The following is a 27,625-nucleotide window of genomic DNA, read 5'->3' as shown; positions in this document are numbered from 1 at the left end:
AGATTCATGATCAAATGTATTCCAGCCGTGACCATAATGTATCTTTTTTTATATCTAGGATTACATTATTCAGTGTGTCCTTCCTTTTTTTTTTCAAGACAGCAGAAAGATTCAACTGCTATTTCTAGCAGATCGAGCGACCGCGTAGAGGTTCTTCAGTTGTGAACATAGATGGCGGTTTGTCTGTGTAAATATGTGTGACTTCGCCCACCCCGTTAATGGACCTGCTTTTTATTTTATTATTATTATTTTTCCCCCTCTCTACTACTTGGCAAGTGGCCAAGAAGAACGACTAAACTTTTATACAAGAACCATGCGGCAACTACGCATGCGTCCAATGTTCCGAGACGTTTCTTCTTGTGTAGTGTTAGGAAGACGACGGTGGCAGTAGACGAGAAGGGTTAGCACCTCTATGACTATCGCCGCTAATAATAGATAAAGAGGGGCACAAGTGAGCGACGAGAAAGGAACTAACACTGGTAGAATGACACAAAGGGTTCACGCACGCGCGCGCGCACACACACATACATAATATAATATACACCGCCACTCCATACGCACGTTGTACGAAGTGAAAATCGTTGATGCTCAAAGAAGTAGACGAATTTTTTTTTTTTTTTTGCCCTTCTTCTTCTCCCCTGCTGTAAACATCCTGGCCATTTATTTTGTTCAGTCTAAAGAAGAGAGTAAATAAACACCACCACAATGGAGACAAAGTAAAAAGAAAAAAAAAGAAGAAAGTAACAAAACAGACAATTCTAAATAAGGAACCTAACCGTTAATTGCCATTGGATAAGTATACAAGTAACAAAACTGACGAGGAATACTTGGGACTAAGCGAGGCGTAAAACAGTATTTTCTCTCCATCGACGTCGGCGACGGCGAAGAGGCCTCGCACTGTACTTGCCCTCACTACTCCCCCCTCTCCTTCTTCATCTCTCTCTCTCTCTTATTGACTCTACTCCTACTCTACCTCCCTCCTTCAATATTTTCTTCTACTGTTACTATCACCACTGCACCCACCATTTATTCTCCCCCCTCCCCTTCACACTAATCTGTTACCATTTACTTTATGTATTGCAATGAGACAATAAGGGCACAACACTTCCAATCTAGTCTTTTTCTTCTTCTTTTCCCTTGACGGGGGAAACAAAACGTCAACAAACTAGTTTTCTTTTTAATGCCTGATCTATTTTCAAAACCTACATGCATGTATGTATCATCAGTCCTCAAAGACCTCAACACAACAGAAGAGTTGTCTGCTGTACAATACACATTGAAAGTATGTATATGCATGTACAGATTATAAATGCACATAACTTGGTTCTATGTATGTCTTTACTTGTGTTTCTCAGAATCATATTGCTGTCCTCTTTCAAGTAGTTTACTCCACCTCTTTACTAGTTTCTTTCACATTATTTCTTTTATTGTGACTGTTAAAAACATCAGTCTCCTACGTTGTAGCAATCTACTAGTGTGTTTAGTTGCTAGTCTCATTATTACAAAATAACAGATAAACGAAAAAAAAAAAAAAATATGCAAGTAATATTTGTTATATCGGCATAACTTAACATTATGAATGCTATTTAGACTAGATATAAATGTGTGTAAATATATGCATGCAAACTATGTATTTATGTCATTAAGTAAAGTATACTTTCTTCTGATGATATTAATTAGTAAAGGGTTTAAATTAAAACTCTAGTTAAATGACATTGAACTGATATTTACGGAATTAGAAAAAAGCATAATAATAATAAATAGTTGTAAGCATCTATATTATTTGTTTGCATCGATCTATTTATGTGTTGTGTTATTGGAGATGATGATGGCTCTAGTGTACATGACACCTCAACTAGGAGAAAAACAAATTCAGTCGGAATCAAAATCTCCACTGAAATCCTGCAAACAACTGTCATCATATCGTCAACAACAGCAACTTGGAGAACAACAATTAAAAGTGAAATTTCTAGGTCTTTCAGGGGGATAAAAAAGAAAGTCGATTTGTATTTGTTGCTGGACAGACGGCGCGGAGGAAGATCACAAGTTCGTGGTGTCGTGAAGCTGTTGAAGGAGTAAAGATTGAGACGAAAGCGACACAGTAGGAACGTGTGAGGTAGATTAGAAAAATACATAACAAAACAAAACAAAAAAAAAGACAAACGGTGATAACACAGAAGGAAAGAAAGAACGGAGAAAAGCAAGAAAGCTACAATAAAAAAAGATTAAATTAAAGCAACAAAAGGGGGGGTACGAAAAAGGAGGTGAAGTATTAGTATAGATTGTAGACGGGGTAGCAGTAGTAATAGAAGTAGGAAGAGGTGAGACGAAGAAGCATGCACCAGTCGTTAAGGTCCGTTTAGAATGCCTCCAGTGTTTACTGCTACCACCACTATTTTGTTACTACTCTGGTGATAACGTCTACTCTAACCGCACCCCTATTTTTTGCTACTACGTCGTAAGGAGTTGTAGTAGTGGTTGTGGGATAGGGAAAAAAAAAACTATTGTAAAAGACCACCACCACCACCACCATCATCATCACTATCACTACGTCTTGCAATATTACTAACACCACTACTACTGCGACTACCACCGTTGTTACACCTACTACTACCACCACTACTTGCATTGGCACTACTACCACCACGTCTGGTCTGGTCCGTGTCATAGTAATAATATCCAGCAATACTACTGCTGCATTACACCATCATTGCATCTGTGAAGCCAGCAGTAGTAGTAGTTGTAGTAGTAGCAGTAGTAGTGATAGCACCACTACTACTACTGCTGCTGCAGCCGTCAACTAAAGGCGATAGTAGCCTTTAGGGGGGAAAACAAAAAAAAAATATTCAGTAACTGGACGGACGGACGACAACAACAACAACAGCAAGCAACAGCAAAAACGAAGGAAAAAGAGAGACAAAAATAAGGATATTTTAGTTTTGGAGTTGGAGGAGGGAGAAAAAGAAAGGAAATTAACAACAATCATAATAATAGTAGTAATAATAATAATCATCATCATAATAAGCATTGAACTACCAGTCATCTCTCTCCCCCCACTCCCTTCACCTTTCAAAACGTGATATTTTTTTTTCTTCTCTTCTCTCGTCCACCCCTCCACCAAATTATCGCAACAAACAGTGATGTTTTCCACGTCCAGTGCAGCTAACGAGAGATTGACCTATGATTTCTCCTCCGAAGCCAACGTATCCAAGTGGCAAAACCTGTTCACTGCTTCCCTGCAAAAGGTGAGTTACAACAATCACATGAATTATATTTTTGTTTGTTTGTGTGTATATGTATATGGGTTTTCTGCCCACCCATCCTACCATTCTCATTATCATACCCCTCATTTCTTTTTCCCTCCACTCACATACACACCAAGTCTATTTTTATTTCATTTTTGAAATATACATTACACATACACTGACATACACACACTCACGCATGTGTATGCTATGGTAGATTAAGATTTACAATCAGATATACGTTTATATATATATATATAATGTGTGTATGTATGTCTGTAATGCTTCGTACGATTGTATATGTTGCACTCATGTATGTCTTGTGTTGTCTACGAGATTGTAATATTGGCCATGTTGTGATCACTTGTGATGGCTACTTTGTATATGTTGTACAGTTTTCTACACATTTCCTACCGTAACTGCATTCCTCGTGTGTCCTGATACATTCACGCAAATACACAAAATACATTTGTCTTATTTCCATTGAATTTCGGTGCTTTTCGTTAATTCGATTAATTCCCCCTTTTAGGTGTCAATTGAAAAGGAAGTCTACAAAATAACCATTTTTAAAAACAAAATTGTAAATTAAATATTACTCAAAACTTTTTCTCACTCTCTCCAATGTGAGGTGGTGAGTTTTTTTTCCTCCTCTATGTACATAACTTTAATTTTGTTGATAGTTTCTGTCATTTCATCCGCCAGAGGGCAACGAAATAAGTACCAGTCATATAAAATGATACCTCTACTGACTACCTCTCTGCACTGTGGCCTTCTGTCTTGTCAAAAGAAGTTTTATTATTTTTTTGTCTTTGTTAGAAATCGTCATTGTTGTTATTCATTTATTTATTTATTTATAACAAGTGTCTGTCCTAACCCGAGATAATAATAATTCATGTCTTCCATGATAACTTCTCACGTTTGTGTATAGTTCGGTTCAACTGTTGAATCATGACTTTACGAGGTTTGCTTCAGTTAATAACACAAATATGACACAATATCATATCTTCTTGATCCGATCGTTAACCTCATAATATATCTCGCCACCAACAATGATCACTATCATCGCCAACTTACCAGTGACATTTTATCATCATCATCGTCGTCATGCTCATTACTATTATTAAATGACATTCATTAGTAAACACTGCCGGCTGCAGTCTCGATCCATCTATTTTTGGAAAGGTGCAAACGACAGTGACTCTACATGGCCATTAAAAAAATAATAAATAAATAAAAGATTTTGCTCATGTTAGACAGAAACCATAAGTTTCTAGCGATACTGTCTTGTTAATAAAAAAAAAAGTAATAAAAAAATTAGAAAAGCATTGATAGTGGAGGGTATGTGAATCGGGTAGAGTTTACCCTATCTACAGCATCAGATTTTGTAACAGGGTCTACAATCCAGATAACCTTTTTAGAAAACCTCGAAATGTCAGGATAAGTTTTTATTTTTTTATTTTTTACTTACTCATTTCGAGAAATAGAACGTGAGTTGCTGGCTTAGACCACGCTGATTAATAGAATTGTCTCAACAGATAGACTGAGGTCTTTAGCTTATTACTTACGAGTCCGGACAAAAACAAAAACAATCAGTCCTACATAGCGTTTAATAAACTAATCATTTTTGACAATGTAATTAAATTTTGTTTTGTTTTTTTAAATATGTTTCTGTACATGTATCGGCCATTTGTTTGCTGGGAATCCTAATATCGAAAATTGAAATATTAATACATATAACTGTTTTATTTCATTTGGGAACAACTTTTATTGTTTTGTTACAAAGCAGTTTACTTTTCAAACAAGATTGTATTATTATTATTATTATCGTACCCGCACTCTTCTAAAAATGTATTGCCTTGTGCCTGTATTATTATTATTATAGGCCAGTGGATATGACCGAACTTAATGCTTGATTATATCCCAAATTTGCTGTTCTCGGTTCAAATCTTGTTGGCTAATTTTGTTTTTCGCCCTTTTGAAGTGAAAATTATATACCAGTAAAATATTGAGGTTGATTATACCGATTCTGTTTACGTCATTCTCAAAACAATAACCTTATCCTTAGATAAAAATAATTATTACTATAAACAAAATGCACGTGGTGCTATAATAATTTCTTCAAGTCCCAACCTGCTACCTTGTTGGCCAATAGGTGAGTCCATTAGACAGGTGTCACTAGCTTTGAGACACACGTTTTTTTTTTTGTATAAAACGTGTTTTATTAAGTCCAACTTCGTATTTAGATATATGTTCGCTGTAAGATATCTGTATTGATTCTGAAAATTACTTTTATTATTATGTCGAATTTCTCTAAAGAATGTTTCGTAACAACTTGATTATGGCAAGGGTCATTAACAATTTAATTAGTAACGCGATACTTTGATGATAATCTATTTCCTGGATTTCTGTAATTTAACTTCGGCTCTTGTCACTGGACTCCACCCAGTGTCTCTTGTCCAGTCGCTTCTAATGAGTAACCAGTTTTCAATATTTGTGTATTGTTAACGTAAATGAAGTAATTGCTGCAGTATAGATTTTCGTTATGATTGTATCTTGTAATGTCATCAGGTTTGGGCTGACTAAGTTTCTATGATGTCAGCAGGCAGGCTTGGCTTGCTGGCTGGGCGTTAGTAATAGTTAAGAAGGGACGTGACTCCATCCATTAAAAATGTTTATCGCCCTTGTTTATTAACCCTTTGCAGTTTAAAAACAAATGGAGGAAATTGGTCTTAAAGACATAAAATAGTTTCTACGGTTACCCTTTGAAATTTACGGATGAGGTTTCGATTTCGCTCTTAGGACGTTTGGAATATGTTGAATTGAAATTATAATCGAAAATTCTATGTACAGTCATCGCAAAATGTCATAAGGGAAGGCCAGATGATATAATAGTAAACTTGATTGCTTATATGGGTCATTGATCAGTAAGATATGTCAGTTACGCTTAGTTTGTCAAATAGCTTAGTCTCAAACATGCAATGGCTTTGATTTGGTTGTTTACGTTCTGATATCTTCTGACCTATCAAATTAGTTTGACCTCTTGTTTTGTTTTTTTTATCAACATCTGCCAATCTACGTTTTGTTGCAAAAATATAATTTCTTACGGAAACTTAGAACATTAAATGGGACCATTTCTCCATATTTTATTAGTAAACATTGTCTGCTGCAGTCTCGAGGCCTCTAATTTTGGAAAGGCGACTACATGGCCGTAAAAAATAATAAGATGAAAGCCATAAATTTCTGACGACACTTCCGTTAAGAAAAGAAAAAAATAATTTAAAAAAAAAACATTAGAAAAAGCATTGATAGTTGAAGGTGTTCTTTTTAAATCGTCCTGATCCGTGGTTTTCTTTCATTATTTACACGGTTTAAAATGGGACATAAATTGCAGATAAATTCTGTCTTTTCATTTTTTTAAACATCTAGTACTTTATATGGTTGAATAACTTTTATAGGCCCTGAATGTAGCGGTTTGTATCAGAATTGGACTACATTGAATAGATATTCATTGATTTTATGATATATTAGATTTGTGGACGATTTGGTTAGCTTCTTTTTTAATTATGATTTCGCTGGATTAGTGAACTTTAGTGTATTACTAGTAGTAGAGATGACAAAACTCAATCCTGGCAGAATTTCATTTAGGTGTAGAGGTGGACAGAGCAAAATATTTTGTACCTATGACAAACTATATAAAAGAAACAAAATTGCCCTTTAGAGAAGGAAGTTACCATAAATACCAGAGCCAAACTGAGAAATGAAGTGAAACAATCACAAATCCATGAAATAGTCTAGTGCAGAATTAAGTTTAATCTTTCTCAGTATTAATTATTAGATATTAATCAGCATTGTGTTATATATTCATAAATTTTGCAAACACTGAAAAAAAAACCCCCATAAATAGCACCAATTATTTTTAAATATTGGTATTGATACATCTAAGGAGGAATTATAAAAATAATTGTCACCCTAAGACAAAGTATTAAACACTACTTGCTTAATATTAACATGAGATAGAATCATAAGCTTTATCTAGTTTGGAGCCTGCTGGTTCAAGACTGAAATCGACTTGAGGTTCATTTAATCTTCGTTTCTGGAACCAGTGAAATAATTGTTCGTCCTCCTCACCCTCTTCATTGTCGTGTTCTCTTTTCTGTGCTGGAATGGGTTTGAGACATTTCTTGAGGTCAGATTCTATAGCTGAATGCCCTTCCTGATGCCAACTCGTTTCCAAGTGAAACACTTTATTCCTCTGTTAGTCTTCTATGCCAAACCACTGGGCTACGCACAGAAATGTCGATTCTTTTCAAGCAATCTCAATACAAAGACATCATCATCACCATGTAACGTCTGTTTTCCTTGATGACATGTGTTGGACTGTTTGACTGGAGCTGGTGAGCTAGAAGACTGTGCCAAGTTCTACTGTCTGCTTTGGCGTGGTTTCTATGGCTGGATGCCTTTTGTAATGCCAACCTCTTTACAGTGTATGGGGTGCTTTTTTTACATGACACCAGCACCAGTAATGCCGCCAAGTAACTTGCAAGCCTTTACAGCTGATTCTCCAATGTTGAGATAAAACACTCATGCACTCACTTGTGTGTGTGTGTATGATATATAAGATAAATGATGCCATGGCTATGTGGTTAAGAATTTTATTTTGAGACCAGATGTTTTAGTGTTTATTCCCACCACATGGACACTGTTGGCTAGTGTCTTCAAGTACAGCTGTGGGTTACTCAATGCCTTGTGAGTGAAGCTTGATAGATGGAAACTCTAAGAAGCCTGTTGTGTGTGAATGTGTTGTGTGTGTCTTTTCCTCTTGACATGTTTGTCCAAATTGTAAACAAAACTCATTGTCATACATAGTGTCATTTGCTTACAACTCTCTACAAAAGCATGTGCCTTTGAACTGTTTTGTAAATTAAAGGACAAGGGGGGAATATCTTATTTGGATTGCTGATAGGAAGAGCAATGGTGATTTATATGTGTGTATAATATATATATATATATAACAGGCTTCTTTACAATTTATGTCAGGCACTGATTGGCCTGTTACTATAGTAAAAGACATTTGCTGAAAGTGTCACATAGTGGGACTGAACCTGAAACCATGTAGTTGTGAAGTGAAATTTTTAACCACATAGCCATGTCCTAACACACACACACACACATATATATGCCACCTGACTGGCGCCCATGTCAGTGGCATGTAAAAAGCACCATTTGAGCGTGGTCAGTACCAGTGCTGCCTGACTGGCCCTGGTGGCATGTAAAAAGCACCCACTGCACTCTTGGAGTGGTTGGCATTAGGAAGGGCATCCAGCTGTAGAAACTTTGCCAAATCAGATTGGAGCTTGGTGTAGCCTCCCAGCTTGCCAGTCCTCAGTCAAACTGTCCAACCTATGCCAGCATGGAAAGTGGACGTTAAATAATGGTGATGATATATATATATATATATTTATTTATTTTACTTATCCCTAGTGTATCCTTGGTTATTCATTACTGCTTGCACCTTCAGCTGGTACTTTTTCAATCAGTAGTTACTTATGCATACACATCACATGTCCATATTATGCCAGTTGTCTCTCCTGCTCATTTGGTTAATGCTTTCCAAACTCAACCACTCCCTCAGCTCACTCCTATTCTGCTTTTCATGCAACTTAGCATTACACATTCAACAAACCATACCTGACTCATTTCTTTCCACCTTCTGCACATCTTATATATTCTAATCTCTATCTCTCTCTCTACTAAGAAGTATCAGCATAATGCTTCTTTTTGGATCTAGGGAGAAACACTTTGCTATTGTTGTTTAGCTCCAAATCATCCTTGATTGGGCATACTTTTGCTCAAAAGCATTCCAGTTGTGACCATCCTGCTTTTTTAGGGATATCTAGGACTATATTATCTTATGTGTCTCTCCCTTTTTTCTAAGACAGGAGAGTATAATATGAAAGAGACTTGGTTGCTATATCTAGTAAGTCAAGCAACTGCTTGGACTTTCCAACATTAGCTTGAGAGACAATTCTTCACACCTTTTTAAAGTTTATACATTTCACTGTAATCACCCTACAAGCCACCCAAACAGTTTAAGGATTTTATTTTACAGATCCTATTGCTAGTTACATCTGTGTACATTTTTTTTTTAATCTAGAGAGTTAAATGACTAAATATTACTTTCTGCATTTGTGCAACATATTATAAAATCTACCATCTACCTCATCATTATCATTTAACATCCATTTTCCATGCTGGCATGGTGCACTCTCTGGTATTGAAAAATCTATTTTCATCATGATGAATTAGCTACATCAGTTTGCCATTCGTTTCCTTTCTCAATTCCAAACTCAACATTACAGTATCTTCCCTCATAAAATTATCCGATTACTGTCTAATCAAAGCACAACTTACTCAAGGTCAATTCACCACGGTCAATTCACCACACACTACCTATCTTTTGATCTCTATGGTCAGCTGATACGTCAGAGCTTTACTAATTCTACACTGACTACATATTTGTAATGAAATACTTCTACTAAAATCCATTTGATTAAGCTAAGCCATGAACAAAAACTGCCCATGTAGATATGTTCTTCCTTATCTCACATACACCAAAATCTCAACAACTTCCAATACCAGCAGTTCTCATACAAGACACATAAAATAGAAGCAAGTTTCTTAACCACACATGTGTGATTGTATGGTTAAGAAGATTACTTTCCATCCATGTGGTCTTGGGTTCCATCCCGTTGCATGGCACCTTGGTCAAGTGTCTTCTACTATACCACAGGCCAACCAAAGCTTGGTAAGTGGGTTTGGTAGATAGGAACTGAAAGAAGCCCATCACCTAGGGAGTCAAAGAATCAAACAGAGCTCACAGTAAAATCCCTGCCTGGTGCATGGCTATTGAGAATGACCATGGTTAAGGCTAGGATGTAACCTTTCCATCATTCTGAAAAATCTAGGAGTCACAACGGTGGAAAGTATGTGTAAAAATTAACCTAATATGATAAGTAAAGTGAGAGAATGAGTGTTGTTTCATGCTATGAAATGTCCTGAAGTGTTGTCAATTCATGTTACAGCACAATTATAGTTATATGTGTGTGTGTGTGTATATTCATATATATATATATATATATATGTATATATATATATATATACACACACACACATATGTATATGCATAATGGATGGTATAGCATTGTTTATGTAATTAATGCAGATTACGAAACGGCTGTCAACTGATGGAATAAGCATCTATTCTCTCACTTCACTTCTTATGTAGTCAGTTTATATGTGTGTGTTAGTGTTATGTCTGACCCCCATCACTACTTGAAAACCGGTGGTGGTTTATTTATGTCCCCTAAATTAATGGTTTGGTAATAAGAACTGATAGAATAAGTGTCTGGCATAAGTTTGACAAAACCCTTCAAAGCAGTTTCCCAGCATGGCCACAATCCCATGATTGAAGCAGTAAAAGATAGATTCTGCCTGCAGTATTTTGACAAAATAACTTCTGGTCATGTAAAAGTCATTCACACAAAAGAGAGGATACTTTTATGCCTTACATATTCTGTGAGTTCTCTTGCTTTTCAAATTAAGGTCAGACTTTCTGATTCCTTATTGAGAAGATCTCCACCTATTTTGCAGAGTACTTTTTTGCTGCTCTTTTTCAATCAAGATAATTCTGAGCAATATCTTGAGTGGCCATGAATAAAGCACCGTCTTGCTTCCAAATCCATTCAGAAACTGAACTCACTTTCTCAAATCCCACCTATCAAGCCTTCGTGTGCAACAGTCATCTAAATACAGAAACTTTTACTTTTGTCTCAGCCTGGCAAGATGACTTGTTATGGCAGTGTTACTGTCATCACCCTCAATGAGCCTCTATTTTGGTTTCTGTCCTTATCAAACTCTAACTTCCCTCTTTTTATGGGTATCTATCTCCAACTTATGAAAACATGAGAACATGTCATATCCCCAAAGAATAACCCTCCACCAACCACAAGTGTATTACACTCACTTTTAATATCAAAGAAGCAGTCTTGAAAAACTATTTTTCTAATATTTTTTGGTTCCTTTCCCTATGTTGTGGTGGTCAAATGATCACCATTGAACCATTTCTATCCAGCATCTACTCTCTCATATCATGCACCAATAGCTCTCTTATTTTTGAGCTCTTTGAATGTGACAATATGGCTTGATGTCAGCTTGGGAGTAGCTATTAATTATATCTGTTCTCTTGGATATGAAATTTGTCAGCTTACTTCATTTCAGCGTGTGTGTTTTGATACATCTCTCACTCTCCCTTATCTTCATTCTCTTAACTCAGAGTGTAAAATGGTTCAACTATATTTCCTAAATACCTCTGAGGCTGTATTAAATGCCTCTTCTCAACTACTTCTTATCAGGTATACTCCTTCGGATTATCTACTCACAACCTAGATATTTTTCACCAACCTTGCATTACATCTATGAACTGAGCTCCTGGAAATATTCTCCAGTATGGTCATATTAAATGTAGTCTTATTCAGTAGCATGCAACGTTTGTGAAGGTGCATGACTGTGGTTACAGCATCTGGCTTGCAATCACGAGGTAGTGAGTTTGATTCCTGGACTGGGCTTTATTTCACATTGCTCCAGTTCACTCAGCTGTTGAAATGAGTTGCACCGTCACTGGTACCAAACTGTATTGGCCTCTGCCTTTTCCTTGGGTAACATCGGTGGTGTGGAGAGGAGAGGCTGGTATACATGGGCGACTGCTGGTCTTCCATAAACTACCTTGCCCAGACTTATACCTAGAAGGGTAACTTTCTTGGTGCAATCTCATGGTCATATGTGACTGAAGGGTTTTTTTACCCTATACAGTAGCCTCACAGCACAGAAATTATATGAATCAAACATGACTACAGTACTGTCTCTCCATTTCCTGCTTGTGAATGATAAAGCTGAAACTTGAAATGCTAACTAAGCATCATGATTTCAAATAGTGATCACTCATCTTGAATATAGTTAAGACCAGAGCCATCTTAGCAGCAATATAGCCCCCTAAGTAAATCAATAGTGGAGGCACATGGCCTAGTGGTTAGAGCAGCGGACTTGCAGTCAAGGGATCGCGGGTTCAAATATCAGACCAGGCGATGTGTGTGTTTATGAGCAAAACACCTAAGCTCCACGCGGCTCCAGCAGAAGGTAATGGCGAACTTCTGCTGACTCTTTTGCCACAACTTTCTCTCACTCTTTCCTCCTGCATCTTGCATCTCACCTGCGATGGACTGGCGTCCTGTCCAGGTGGGGAACATATACGCCAAGGAAACTGGGAAGCCGGCCCTTATGAGCCAGTCATGGCTCGAGAAGGAACAAACAAGTAAATCAATGCATTGGGCCCTATGGTATTTATTATTTATTGACAACCAGCCACAGCATACATATATCAGAATTGGGCTCCTAGACCCATGAGGCCCCTCCCCGAACAACTACCCAGTGTGCACATGACTTGAGATGTCACTGCTTAGGACAACATACTAAAGGTGTTGGTGGCGATGGTATGGTGTCCTGCTCTGTAACAGCATGTCACTGCATCCACCATTTGTTGGTGATTCCTTATCTCTGGTGGATGACACCATTGCACCACTCAAGTGACTATCTTCCAACCCATTGGTCTGTTTGGGTAGTCATTGCTGGTGAGGGTTTTATGAGGTCGGAGTGCCCACAGTGCATGCAGTGGGACTGAACCTGAAACCATGTGGTTGGGAAGCGAATTTCTTACCACATAGCCACGCATATTACTATATTTATTCATGCATAATACCCTCTTTTTCTTCCAAATTTTTAAACTCAAAAATTAAGGATGCACATTATACATGAGAAGTAAATGCTTGCCTGTCCCATTTACATAGCAGTATTTGGGATGACATAACTGGAGATGTTATCCAAGCTAATCAAAGTGTTACAAAGAGTGTAAATCACAATTATAATGTCACATTTTTGCTGTGATAGTAATAATATATGTCATGTTCATCATTTTCTTTATCATGCCCATATTGGAAATTTTATTGATCAAGGTTGTTTCCTATTTTACTAACATTAAAAAGATTCAGATGTAATATGTAAAATTAAAATGATGATGTGCACTTACATTGTTTATATGCTACTGTGTATCTTAGTTTGTCTATATACACTATTATAAGAGCATATACTTATTAAAATTGATTTTGTTTCAATATCCACTATAAAAGGAAATAACACCTTTGTGTTCCAGCCATAACCAGTCAATATATTGTTTAATATATATGCAATATATTTTGTTGAATATATATATATATATATATATATATATATATATATATATATACACATGTATTAACATCCAGTACATACTGTAAAGTGGTTGGCATTTAGGAAGGGAAGGGCATCCAGTTGTAGAAACCATATGAAATAAACAGTGGTGCATGATGCAGTCCTTTGACCTAACCATGTAAGCATGGAACAAGGACATTAAATGACATATTTCCTTTAAACCTATTTTATTACATGATTATATTAAACTCGTCATCTGGCTTCCATGCTGGCTATATATATATATATATATATATATATATATATATACACATACATACATACACACACACATACCGTAAATCCTCTAGTATAGTCCGCCCTTGAGTACAATACGCAGGGGATTTTTAGGGGGCTGCACCTCTGAAAAACTTAAACCTTGTATATAATACACACCACTTCTCTAACTTGAGTCAAGGAGGTCTATATAACATCCTTGGTTTGTAAAAATTTATACGGTAACGTCCTTGTATATATAACATAATGCAAACGTGTAGCTTTTTTGTGCATTTTGTTTGCAGAAAATAAATAACAGTAATAACATTTAATAAATGTTGCATACTGCATGTTATGGATGATTCTTTTATGACTTCATTGCTTTCTGGCTTAGCTTTTGGTATTTTCACACCCGACATCACAAAATGCGTCTGAATGAACATTGCTGGACAGCAAATAGAGACTCAGACATTGCTTAGAAAATAATTTTCATTTTTAACCTCGTATATAGTACGCACTAGGGATTTTGACCTTTAAATTTTGGGAAAAAAATGCGGATTATACTCGAGGATTTACAGTATATATATATATATACACACATACATATATATAAATGCTATAATGACTGGATGGTCATGTATAGGATGCTTTTGCGTTACTTCTTACAGCAAGTTATTGAATCACAGATGAAAATTTTAGCAAATATATGTTCTTGTCATAACATATATACACAAGCTACATATATATATGTAGCAGCAAATAAACAGATACTAAGTATATTTCATTGTTTCACTTGTATCTATTTCAATTTTTCATTTATTTCGGAACCATTTCAACATATTAGTAAAATAGGAAACAGCCTCAATGTTTGACGAAATACAGCAACATTTTACTCACAATTCTTAGTACGAAATAATCAGAAAGTAAAATTGGCGTTAGTAGCAACGAAATGTGTTTTGTTTTCATCTAAACTGAAATTCATACTACAAATTAGATACAATTTTCTGTGTCAACCCAATCTATGTCCTACAAAATGACATATGTAGCATTCAAAGGAATGGTTTTAAAAATGTCTTTTATGCTTTCTGAAAATTTAAAATGCTGTATTTCGAGTTATTATGATTCTGAATAATTTTTTTTTGTTTTTATTAAAAACAAATTCTACCAGATCCTGAATGCTTAATTTTGTAACAAAAATCCAATTCATAATAAAAAAAAAAAGTGTTTAAGTTTTAAAAAATTCACACTTATACAATACTTAGTTTTCTTATGTCAACATACCCATGTGGGCATTACTATACTAACTGAATGTTAAAATTAAGTATAAACTTATTTTTGCTCATTGTTATTATCAAAATCAAAATAATTTTCTTTGACTTTGGGTGTACTTTTACAGCCTTCACAAGTAAATTTCAAAGGTCACTTTCAAATTTGCCTTTTGTTTTGTTTAGGATGTGAACTTTTTCAATGTGTTTTATATAGCAATTATAATAAATCTAAGCTCCTTTTTTCAATATATTGTAATTCTAAAGGAAAGTCAGTGCATATTATACACTAAAGTTATTTTTCCAGGATTTTATTGTCCATAATTAATGATGCACATTATATACCTGAGTGTGTAGAATTGGAGGCAGCTGTTAGATTTGCAAAATCATGAATTTGTGCCTGGAAAGTCTTGCTTCAGTTTTGTTAACAGAATAATGTCTTCTGTGACTGTAGAGATCTATATATGAGAGATAGTTTTTTTAAGTACGGTGATGACACATGAAGGCACTGTCTGCTACTTTTGTTTTGGTGCTGTTTTTCCTTTGAGTTTACTTTTCTTCATCAACAAAACTCAGCTTCTCCTCTCATCTTTTAAACCCCGTGTTTAGTTTCAGACTCCATCAAGAACAACCGCCTTTCAGTGTTCATGTAAAGAGATTTCACATCTTTCTTGCAGACATCCTTGAAACAAAGATGGTGTCCTCCTTCTGTTCTTCTCATACAACAAATTTTTGGGATCCTCTCATTTGCCATGCAGTGTACAAGGGCCAACTAGCAGAGGTATCATTGTTGCAGTAGATTGAGGGGACTGGGTATGTGCATACAAACCAGAACCTCATTGCTGTCTGTCCATTTAATACCCAGAATGTGTTTCAGACTATGTGGAAGACATTCAGATTGTATGCAGAAAATGCTCTTGTATGGAGTAGAGCCTCTAAGTATCACTAGTGTTCAGCACTGTGCTGAGGATACAGGCTGTATTGACTGCAACCATTAGTTTACTGTTCTCCCAGATTCTCATTGTCAGCCTAGCCAGCATTCAGGCTACTTTTCCAATATGTTTGTTGATCTCAGACTCTTGAGTGAGAGTTTGTCCATGATGGTGAAACCATAGTATGTGAACTTGTGGATTACTTCCAGCTTGCAGTTGTTAATGGTAATGGTAGTGTTCAACATCTTGACTTGGCTTTTTGTCTTCTGATTGAAGGTCAAGCTGAAGGCTAGACAGTCCCTTGTGAGAATGTTCATGATGCTTTGCAGTTGCTGCAACATCTACAAACTGTATGTCACTGATGAGTACTTCACATACTCTGGGTTTTGCTTTTAGTCAGGACAAACTGAGCAGTTTCCTGTTTGATTTTCTATGAAAAGTAAACAGCATCAGTTGATGTTCAGAAGATGTGCTTTAGCATGACAACAAAGAAAATGTCAAAGAAGGTAGCAGGAGCAAGTAGACAGCCCTGTTTCAATGCACTGTGAATACTGAAGGATTTCAAGGAAGAGCCATCAAACTGAATGATGCCTTTCATGTCTGCACACCCATTCTTGGCATTCTGTCTTGGCAAAGATTTTGTACTCACAAGCTTGAATGCCTTTGTGAGTTCAATGAGAGACGCAGAGTAGTGGTACAACAGGATGACCTTTACGTATGAATAAATATGGGTTAAAAATGTTATCACAGATGATTGCTTCAAACTACTGTGTGAAAAGAAATTTAGCATAAACTTATGTATATTCATAATATACATATATGTATATTTATAAAATGCTGATGTGAATTTGAGGAACAGGTGTAATAGAAATAAAATAAAGACGGCATTAGGAAGGGCATCCAGCTGTAGAAACCATGCCAAATCAGACAGGAGTCTGGTGCATCCCCCCAATTTACCAGCCCTGGTCAAACCATCCAATCCATGCCACCATGGACAATGGACATTAAATGAGGATGATGATGATGAATTTCATTCAATCTTAAAGCCAATTTAAGTGTCAAAATTTTATCAAAATTAGTACACACAAAAAAAGAAGGAAAATGTAATTGATTTCCATCAGTTGAAACTAATCAGTTTTCTATGTAATCAAGTTGGTCAAACAAGATGCCTTGTGGTATCTGTTTCACTCGTTTGTATTCTGACAGAAATACTTGCTATGATACTGGTCCCTGGCTGTATCAGTCCATGTTTGTGATCTTTCCCTTGGAAAACATTGTTGATATAAAGAAGGAAGACATATGCTTGGGTAACTGCCAGTCTTCATCATAATTTAATGTCCATGTTTCAAGCAGGCATGGGTTGGACAGTTTGACAGGACCTATTAGGTCCAAGATTGTGTTCTGCTTCAGTGTCTGTTTAGCATCGTTTCTACAGCTGTATATCTTTCCTAGTGCCAACCACTTTACAGTGTGTATTGGGTGCTTGGTTTTTATGCCACCTGCACTAGTGAGGTTACCGTGCAACATGTAAGAAGACTATGAACCCCGAGTGTATGTGTGTATGAGGGAATTTTATGCTTGGAGAATGAGTGAGGGAGAAAACATAAGAGAAAAGGACTGAAGCAGAACAAGTTTCTTGTTGCAAAGTAGCTACATGGCTACCCATATTTTAGAAGAGAGGTTGAAGGGGAGGGGGACCTCAAAAGTGATATGAGTGGTGATGAGATCTGTGCATAAAGTGCAGATGACTGGTCAACACAGACTGACAGACTCTTTATACATATCAGTCTCATCAGTAGTAGTAGTAGTATTTAATTAAAGGAGAATTAAACTAGAGCTTATTAGATTTATCTTTAGAAAAAGTGAATGAAAATAGATAGAAAATTACTTGAATATCACACTGATAATTATATAATCATCCATCACCATCATTTTTACATCCACATTTATATATTAGCATGAGTTAGATGAAACCTACTGATGCAATTTTCTTTGGCTGGATGCCTTTCTTGTTAGCAACCCTTGTTTTTGAAGTAAGGTCTGTGTCATTCCACTGATTGTCACACATCAAAATCAAAGAGCTACAGGGCATATTATTTTTGAGAGATATAAACCAACATCGCTGGTACTCAGATGGTATTAACCCTTTAGTTATTGTATTTATTTTGAGATGCTCTATGTTTTTTTTCAATTAATTTTAAATATATCAAAGAATACAGTAAAATAACTTAGTTAGCATTAAATTAGTGTTAGGAACATAAATTGTGACTAAGGTTTGGTGGAAGAGTTTAATTGAAAACTTATAAAAACAATACATTTGTAGTCAGAGCCAGAGCTGGTTTCAGCTGGGTAGGTATCGAAAGGGAACATATACACCCCATATACACACAGTTTTTAAAGTTTATTTCTACAGATTTTGTATAGAAATTAGAGTCAGCACTGAAAATTAAAACATTTTTTATACAAGTACATCCAAGAGTGGCTGTTTTATAAGTAGCTTGCTTATCAACCACATGGTTCCAGGTTCAGTCCTACTGTGTGGCACCTTGGGCAAGTGTCTTCTACTATAGCCTCAGGCCAACCAAAACCTTGTGAGTGGATTTGGTAGACAGATACTGAAAGAAGCCTGTTTGTGTGTGTATGTGTATATCTATATATATCTATGTTGGTGACACGTAAAAAGCACCAACCGATTGTGGCTGTTTGCCAGCCTCCTCTGGCCCCTGTGCTGGTGGCATATAAAAAGCACCCACTACACTCACAGAGTGGTTGGCATTAGGAAGGGCATCCAGCTGTAGAAACACTGCCAGATCAGACTGGAGCCTGGTGCAGCCTCCTGGCTTCCCAGATCCTGGTTGAACTGTTCAACCCATGCTAGTATGAAAAATGGATGTTAAACGATGATGATGATATATATATATATATATATATATATATATATATAATATATATATATATATATATATGTGTGTGTGTGTTTGTATCCCCATTATCATTTGACAACCAATGTCGTTGTGTTTATGTCCTTGTAACAATAGAATAACTACTAGGCTTACAAACAATAAGTCCTGGGGTCGATTTGTTCAACTAAAGGTTGTGCTCCAGCATGGTCACAGTCAAATGACTGAAACAAATAAAAGAATGTAAACAATGCTGTTGAAGATAGAAAAACAGGTGTATATGCATATTCCAGGAGTTCTTGGTCCTGCTTCAGCATCGCATCCAATCCATTAACACATTGTTTAAATAGCCGCTAAATATTGGCAGTGTAACACAATTGGCTATATCAATTTTACATATTAAAGACATTTCTGGCAACTTATATGGACATATAATGTCCTTACAAGCAATTAATGTATATATATATATATGGCATTAGGAAGGGCATCCAACCATAGAACCCATGCCAGCTCTCCAGCTTACTAGTTTTCAGTCAAACCATCCAACCCATGCCAGCATGGAAAACATGTTTAATGATGATGATGATACACACACATATTTTTTCTGCCAGCCAAATTTCAATCAGAAGGCATTGGTCAGCTTGAGGTTATAGAAGAAGATACCTTTTCAAATATGACATGCAATAGGATTCAGCCTCCTTAAGGTCATTTCTTTAACATCTGTTTTTCTAGGCTAGTTTGGGTTTCGCAAATAAATATATTTTTGAGTAATTGTTTTACAGTTAAATGCTCTTCTTGTAGCTAATCCTTGTCCGTTTATCAACTATATATATGTGTGTGTGTTGATATATATATGTGTGTGTATATATATATATGTATATAGATATGTGTGTATATATATATATATATATACATATATATATGTACATATGCGTATATATATGTGTATGTATATATATATATATGTGTATATGTATGTATATATATATATATGTGTATATATATGTATAAATGTATATATATATATGTGTGTATATATATGTATAAATGTATATATGTATATATATATATGTGTGTATATATATGTAAAATGTATATATGTATATATATATATGTGTGTATATATATGTATAAATGTATACATGTATATATATATATATATATGTAAATGTATGTATATGTATATATATGTATATATGTATATATATATGTATAAATGTATATGTAAATGTATGTATATGTATATATATGTATAAATGTATATATATATGTATATAAATGTATATATATATATATGTATATAAATGTATATATATATATATATGTATATAAATGTATATATATATATATATAATGTATATAAATGTATGAGCAAAGCACTTTATTTCACGTTGCTCCAGTTCACTCAGCTGTAGAAATGAGTTGCGACGTCACTGGTGCCAAGCTGTATCGACCTTTGTCTTTCCCTTGGATAACACTGGTGGCGTGGAGAGGGGAGGCTGGTATGCATGGGCGACTGCTGGTCTTCTATAAACAACCTTGCCCGGACTTGTGTCTAGGAGGGTAACTTTCTAGGTGCAATCCCATGGTCATTCATGACCGAAGGGGGTTTTTACCTTTACTTTATATATATATGTATATAAATGTATATATATATATATGTATATAAATGTATATATATGTAAATAAATGTGTATATATATATATATATATATATGTATATAAATGTGTATATATATATATGTATATAATGTATATATATATATATGTATATAAATGTATATGTATATATATGTATATATATAAATGTATGATTATATATATATATACATCTATATATATATATATATATATATAATATATATATATATAAATGTATGTTATATATATATGTATGTTACATATGTACACCTATGTGTATATGTTGTGATATATATATATATATATATATATATATATATATATATATATGTTATATAAAGCCTCATCATTGTAACAGCTGCTTTACATGCTGGCATGTGTTAGATGGTTTAATAGAGAACTGGCATCCTGCACTGCTGTGTCATGCTCTGATGTCAGCTTAGGCATAATATCTGTGGCTGGATGCCGTTCCTGTCACCAGCCTTTACATGTTTCCAAGCAAGGTGACATTTCCAAGGCCAGACATGTTTTCATTCAATATTGGAAATGAATGACACTACTTGTTATGATAGTGATGTTCATTTACGACTGTTATGCAATAATCTCAAGCCAAGGAGAGACAAACATACGCATATTCACACGCATACATATGTATATGTACATATACACTGGGCTTCTTTCAGTTTCCATTTATCAAATCCACTCAAGAAATACAGGTCGTCATCACAATTGGTTCTGACTGACGACTGGTTGTAAATCTGCCTATAGGTCTGCATAGCTTTGTTTTATACTTTTACATTCTCAAGTAAAAGTCAGATACACCATTCTGTATTATTACCCTATCATACTGGCATTAGTCAAAAATTTCAGAGTCTCAAGCAGTGTTCTTATAAACAAATACGTGGTTGCCTCAATGCCTCCACGACAAGATATTCATCCAGCACATGGGGTAACCACAGTGGCGATCGATAACCAAACTTAGGGGAAGCGTTTGTTAGCTGACATCATCCATAGACAAGTTAATTTCTAACCATTAGATTTCAACTGGACTATTTATTATTGGTGCTGAGAGCTGGTGCACCAGTCACTGTAAAGTTGATCTGTAGTAAGTCAGACAGGTCATAAGTCGACGACCTGTAATGTATAGTCATATACATTATATATTTTATGGCACTGTTCTTCAAATGTAGAAGCATCTATTTGCATCAGTTTATCACCTATTTATTGATAGTCACACTTTTTGGCCATATATTAGTAATGGTAAAATGTAGTGATTGGTTTCTTTTTTTTAAGTAACATGTTACCATGTCCTTGATATTTGAGATGTAGTCAGTTGTTTATGAATGATGTAGAGATTGTGTCATTGTTTTTTAATAATTAGTGGTTATAGAACAAAGCATGACATACTGCCATACATTTTGTTTGTTGTGTTTGCAAATTCCAAATCTTTATAGATTTTCTTTCTTCAATCCAATTGTGGAGTTCTCAGTGAGTTTATTTGAGTTATTTGAATATATTTGACTAATTTCATATCTTCAAATATGTTACCATTCAGGAATAAAGCTTTTGATATTTTGCTGTTTTGTCACATATGTTACTCGGTTAACCAGTTCATTATGTAATCAAAGGGGAAGGTAACAAGTAGAGCAGCAGAACACTTGTTAGTAGTTTGCTGCTATTAAATGCAAATTCTGAGGGCAAGATAACCTCAAAACGCTGAGTTTTTTTTTTAAAAGGAAGTTACAGTAACTATACTTTTGTACTAGTAAAGTCTTTTATGTTGTGAACATGGTACTATGAAGAAAATCCTGTGTCACCATAGTGTCCCATAGAAATGTGTCTTGCTAAGGAAGAAAATGCACAAACACTATTTCTTGAAGTTTGTAATTCAATTATTTATTGAGAAAATTTTAAATCAGATGAGAGATTATTTCCTTTTAATAAAATTTTAAAATTCAAATTTAGTTACATGTTCGGGGTATTTAATAATGATTATGGTTAACTACTACAGCCTTGTCCATTCATATTATTTTAAATTCCTTTTAGTTAGGAATTACATCATCTGCTTTTGTTTCCTTAGGTAGCATTCTTTTAAAGGTATGATTAAATGAGTTGAGTTCACTGTGTTTTAGGTATACATTTTATTAATTTCTGTGTCTGAAGTATATAGCTGACTCCTCTCTTTCTGTGTGTGTGTGAAATAGTTTATCTTATAGAAAATTATGCTTTCACCTCATTTATTTCAAGAACAGATCCTCTTTGAAGATTCATTAGAAATAGAGATTAAATATTAAATTTACCTCCGGAGTTGACTTGATCACGATGAATTTTCTGAGATTAAGTGGTATAATCACCATTATCATGCCTTCCTTTTCCATACTTCTTCTCATGGACCAAGTCACCTCTTATTTAGAATTACAGCTCTCAATTGGACAAATTGAGGACTACATGACCACATTTTGCATCTGCATTCTACTCATGGTATGTTTTCTATAGTTGCATGCCCTTCCTGTCACTGACGTTAGAGAGGGTGCCTTATCCTCTGTACATTAGGGAAAAAAGAAAGTGATGAAAGAGGATCAACATCCGTGTTCCATGCTAGCATGGGTGGGATGGTACCACAAGAGTCAGCCAGGCCGAAGCCTGCACTGGACTTCTCTGACTGTTTTGGCAGGATTTTTACAGCTGGATACCCTTTCTAACACCAACCACTCGCAGAGTGGACTTAGTACTTTTTATGTGACACAAGCACAGGTGAAGTCAGTTTTGGTTAGGTTTTTACAGCTAGACACCCTTCCGAATACCAGCCACTTTACAGTGTGGATTGGGTACTTTTAAGTGGCACCTGTACTGACAGGATCACCAAGTACTTTCAAGACAAAAACGTTTAAGAGAGGAGAAACCATTGGAGGAGCTGATGATGAAATGGTTATAGTGAGACAGATACAGGTGTGTTACTGTAGAGGAAGTACAAGGTTATCTGGCCGGAGAGAGAAAGATCAGGGAAGACAGAAACAGGCGTGCTACTACAAAGAAAATACATGGTTGCCCAACCTGAGGGAATTACAGGAGGAGAGAGAGAGAGAGAGTGTGTGTGAGTGGGAGACCGTAGGATGGAGATGGTGGCAAAAGGCCGGGCAGGCTCACAAGGATCGGGGATCAGAGTATAAATGAGATAGTTGAGTAAAGGAAGAGAGAGGTATAGGTAGTAGCAAGTGCCAAGGCATACCCTTGAGGTTCAAGTGCCATAATAGAGCAAGAGAGTCGTTGGGAGAGTAATGGAAGAGAACCAGGATGGTGAATTTAATATAATTTTTTATACATTATATTTAATTAATCTCCCCCACCCCCTTCCAACAAGGTCAGTATCAATACTATTTTGGGAAGAATTTTTTTTTTTACTAAATTAGATTGTGTAAAAATAAATGATGTATTATTTTGTTGTGTAATGTGACATAGAAAACCTATTATTCCTTTTTAATGTTATGGTAAATAGATTAAGTTCTAAAGATAGCTGTACTAGTGTAAGATTCTGTGCTGTTTACAGGCTTATTTTGATATATAATTACTGTTAGTTATGGCTTGCTGTGTTGGTTTTTGAATTGAAAGCAGAAAACAAAAAAGTGTAAAAGCATACTTTTTTTTATTTATTTATTTTAAAATTTTATTTTCATAAAAACAGTTTAATAACATTTGGAATGAAAGAGCTTTAATAAAATGCTTCTTTGAAGATGCTTGTTTGTAATTTTGAAATTTTAAGAATTTTAATTATTGATTTCGAAATGGCTATCCTTGATGAACATAACTGTTAGCATCTGGATCATTATATTGTTGCCATCATCGTTGTCATCAATGCTGTTGTTTATGGTAGCGCTATTTATATTTCAATGAATTCATATTTTTCATCTTTTACCGGTTTCAGTCATTAGACTGCAACCATGCTGCAGCATGCTTTGAAGGGTTGTACTTGAACAAATCAACTCGTGTGCTTATAGTTTTCTTAAGCCTGGTACTTATTCTGTTGGTTTCTTTTTGCTGAATTGCTAAGTTCCAGAGACATAAACAAACCAACACTAGTTGTCAAGTGGTGGTGGGAATAAACACAAGGACACACACATATAAATATATGCTCACACACACACATGTGACAGGCTTCTTTCAATTTCTTATTTCTTTATTGTCCACAAGGGGCTAAATATAGAGGGGACAAACAAGGACAGACAAACAGATTAAGTCGATTACATCGACCCCGAAAGGATGAAAAGCAAAGTCGGCCTTTGCTTTTCATCCTTGGCAGAATTTGAACTCAGAATGTAACAGCAGATGAAATACCGCTAAGCATTTCGCCCGGCCTGCTAACCTTTCTGCCAGCTGGCCGCCTTTCAATTTCTGTTTACCAAATCCATTTACAAGACTTTGGTCAGCTTGGGGCTATAGTAGAAGACACTTGTCCAAGGTGTCACAGAGTGGGACTGAACTCAGAACCACATGGTTGGGAAACAAGCTTCTTACCAAACAGCCACTCCTGTGCTTTGTAAATAATACATAAAATTTTAACATCAATTATTATCATTTCTGTATTATTTGCCTCATTTAAGTTTGTATCTTGCTATAGGTGTTGTGTCAAGTCTGTGGAAGAGTCTGTCTACTGTGTCTTGCATTCAGGCTGGTGGTGATGGATGTAGTGTTCTACTTTTCGTGGGATCATATTTAAATTAAGATTTAGGATATCTTGACATCTGGATTACTTAGGATTATTTCTCTTTCCATTTGATCAGACATGTGCACAGAAAAGAAAGTCAATGCAAAAGAAATTTATTTATAAATTAAATGTTGCCCCTTTTTTTTTTTCTCATGTGAGTTGAGTTTATAGAATTTTATTTAAATTGAAATATGTCAACTTATCTTGGCACTGTTTCCATTTGGAATTCACCATTTGTAGGTATTTTTATATTCATAAACTTTACAGAATTTTGGTACCAAACTACTATAATCGCTATCTAAATTCAGATAAATTCTCACTATCTCCAAATCTTTAGGCAGCAAATGTCTTTGATACTGAGTTTCTGTCGAACTTTCCCTCTTTATTTCTTATCTATTTTACAAATATAAACTTTGCATTGCCCTTATTTTTGTTTCTAAGGACCAGTAGGTCATCTGATTTCACTGTTTTTGTTTTTTGTTTTATCTCAAAAGATATTCATATGCAAGAGGCATCAAAATTCAGTTTTTATTATGTTATTAATCTTCTATTAATAAACATTTAATGTCACCTCAGAAGTAACAAGTTTAGAAAACTTTACTGATTACATTAGCAAACACTTATTTGGAGAGTAGGCATGTGTACTGGTTATGGACATAAAGTAAAGAATGAAGAAAGGCTTAAGGAGCTGAGAATTCAATAATGGAAATTAAAAGTTATTTATAATCTTAACATTAGACTAATTTGTTTTCTAATTAGTTACTCATTCACTTGAAGTAGAAAGCCAGATCAACTTTGTTATCATGAATGAAGTCATCCATAAGTTGCAACCAGCTTGTAAAAACTTCAGAATAGATTAAGAAAATTAAGATTAACTGCTGAAAGTGGTCTAAAAATATTTCGCACTTATATAAATTCTTTGCTGAAGTTTGGGTCCAATAATTCTTTGTTTTTCTTTTTGCAATTTTTCCATGTCAATTTTAGTGAGATTGTAACCTATTTAAATTTCCATTTACACAGAGAATGTTCATTAACATAGGACTCTAGCTGAAAGTAGCTGATTAAAAATGCAACAGAAAATTTTTTAAATTCTATGTAATATTGGGTATAGTTCATAGATAAATCAGGTGTAAAGTTGAATAAACAATTTTGTCATAAAAAGGTTAAAAGAAAATAACTTTCCATTTGTTCTGATCAGAAATTATTTAAAAAAAGTTACTTTATTTGGTGGTATATAAGATGCACCCCCCTCCCAAATATCTCAAAAAATCCTCCTGGGTCCTATATGCAAAATTAGGCCTCCCATAGGTTAATTCTATCCCTGGCACTTTTTTTTAATGTGTGCTGCTGAAATTGGGGTGTATCTAATATTCTTGTGCATCTTTTATGTCACCAAATATGATACCTTCTTTATCAACTTATATTTTTCTCACAGATAATCTGAAAACATACTTATTGGCAGTAATTAATAGATTTAAAATTAACCATAAAATAACTATCTCTTCTGTGTATTAAACCTCATGTCTTAGTTAAAAACAAAGTCAGTTGCAGTTTGTATAGCCCTAAGCTAGCATTGATCAGGCAGAGCTATAATCAAAGGCACACAAGCCAGGACTTATTTGTTTAGTATGGCCCTTGTTTTTAAAGCAATTTGAGGGATATTTGGTTGCTATTTGTAGCAGTTTGAGCAACTACATAGACGCTTTTTGTTGTTGCTTCATCCCAAGTTAATCTCAGTTAAGCAAGTTCTATGATAAAAGGCCTTTCAGCCATGCCTATTCAGTTTTCCTAGAGGCATGAGAGATGACTTTTTTTAGTTAATTCTGTTCTAATAGGTGGCAGGGAGTGATTTGAAGAAAATAGAAGATTCAGTGACTACATAGAGCCCCCAATTGTTACATATGATGTTTTATTGTGCAGATGAGAATATAGACGTTAGTGAATATTAGTATGTCTACTGATGCATATTAGGTCACAAAACTTATATATAATTACTTTATAATCTTTTCAAACTCTTCAGCTTCTCTCCTACTGTATTACATATCTTCTGAAATAGAAAACATGCTTTTCTATGTCAGTTCATAAAACTATTCTCCCTCCTGATTATTCTCCAAGTTTTTGCCCTCATTTTTAACATTTCCAGAATGATAGAAGTTATTATAATATAGTAACTTTCCAAATAATTTCAATTCATCATCATCGTTTAACGTCCGCTTTCCATGCTAGCATGGGTTGGATGATTTGACTAAGGTCTGGCAAACCAGATGGCTGCACCAGACTCCAATCTGATCTGGCAGAGTTTCTACAGCTGGATGCCCTTCCCAACGCCAACCACTCTGAGAGTGTAGTGGGTGCTTTTATGTGCCACTGGCACAAGGGCAAATCA

At 35.1% G+C, this 27,625-nt stretch overlaps 1 protein-coding gene and 1 long non-coding RNA gene across 3 annotated transcripts in view; one reads left to right on the top strand and one right to left on the bottom strand.

Moving 5' to 3' along the window:
* The first annotated feature begins 353 nt into the window (after positions 1-353).
* Positions 354-27,625, top strand: part of LOC115211132 (son of sevenless homolog 2) — a 117,194-nt gene continuing 89,922 nt past the window's right edge. The window contains exons 1-2 of one of the 2 annotated variants that reach the window (XM_029780077.2): positions 354-1,282; positions 3,139-3,245. In XM_029780077.2, the coding sequence (XP_029635937.1) occupies positions 1,207-1,282; positions 3,139-3,245 (183 nt within the window). In that variant the 5' untranslated portion in view covers positions 354-1,206. Of the gene's footprint in view, positions 1,283-1,698; positions 3,246-27,625 lie in introns of those variants that run through there. The other variant, XM_029780078.2, reaches the window with a different exon arrangement.
* Positions 11,880-20,475, bottom strand: LOC118763107. Its single transcript, XR_004998862.1, has 2 exons — positions 20,435-20,475; positions 11,880-12,026 (listed from the first exon to the last, which is right to left on the bottom strand). It is a non-coding gene; the product is annotated as an uncharacterized LOC118763107 (long non-coding RNA).

This window comes from Octopus sinensis, linkage group LG4 (genome assembly GCF_006345805.1).
Source record: "Octopus sinensis linkage group LG4, ASM634580v1, whole genome shotgun sequence".
NCBI classification, from domain to species: domain Eukaryota; kingdom Metazoa; phylum Mollusca; class Cephalopoda; order Octopoda; family Octopodidae; genus Octopus; species Octopus sinensis.
The sequence above is the reverse complement of the archived record's forward strand: the minus strand, read 5'-3'. Positions and strand labels throughout refer to the sequence as shown.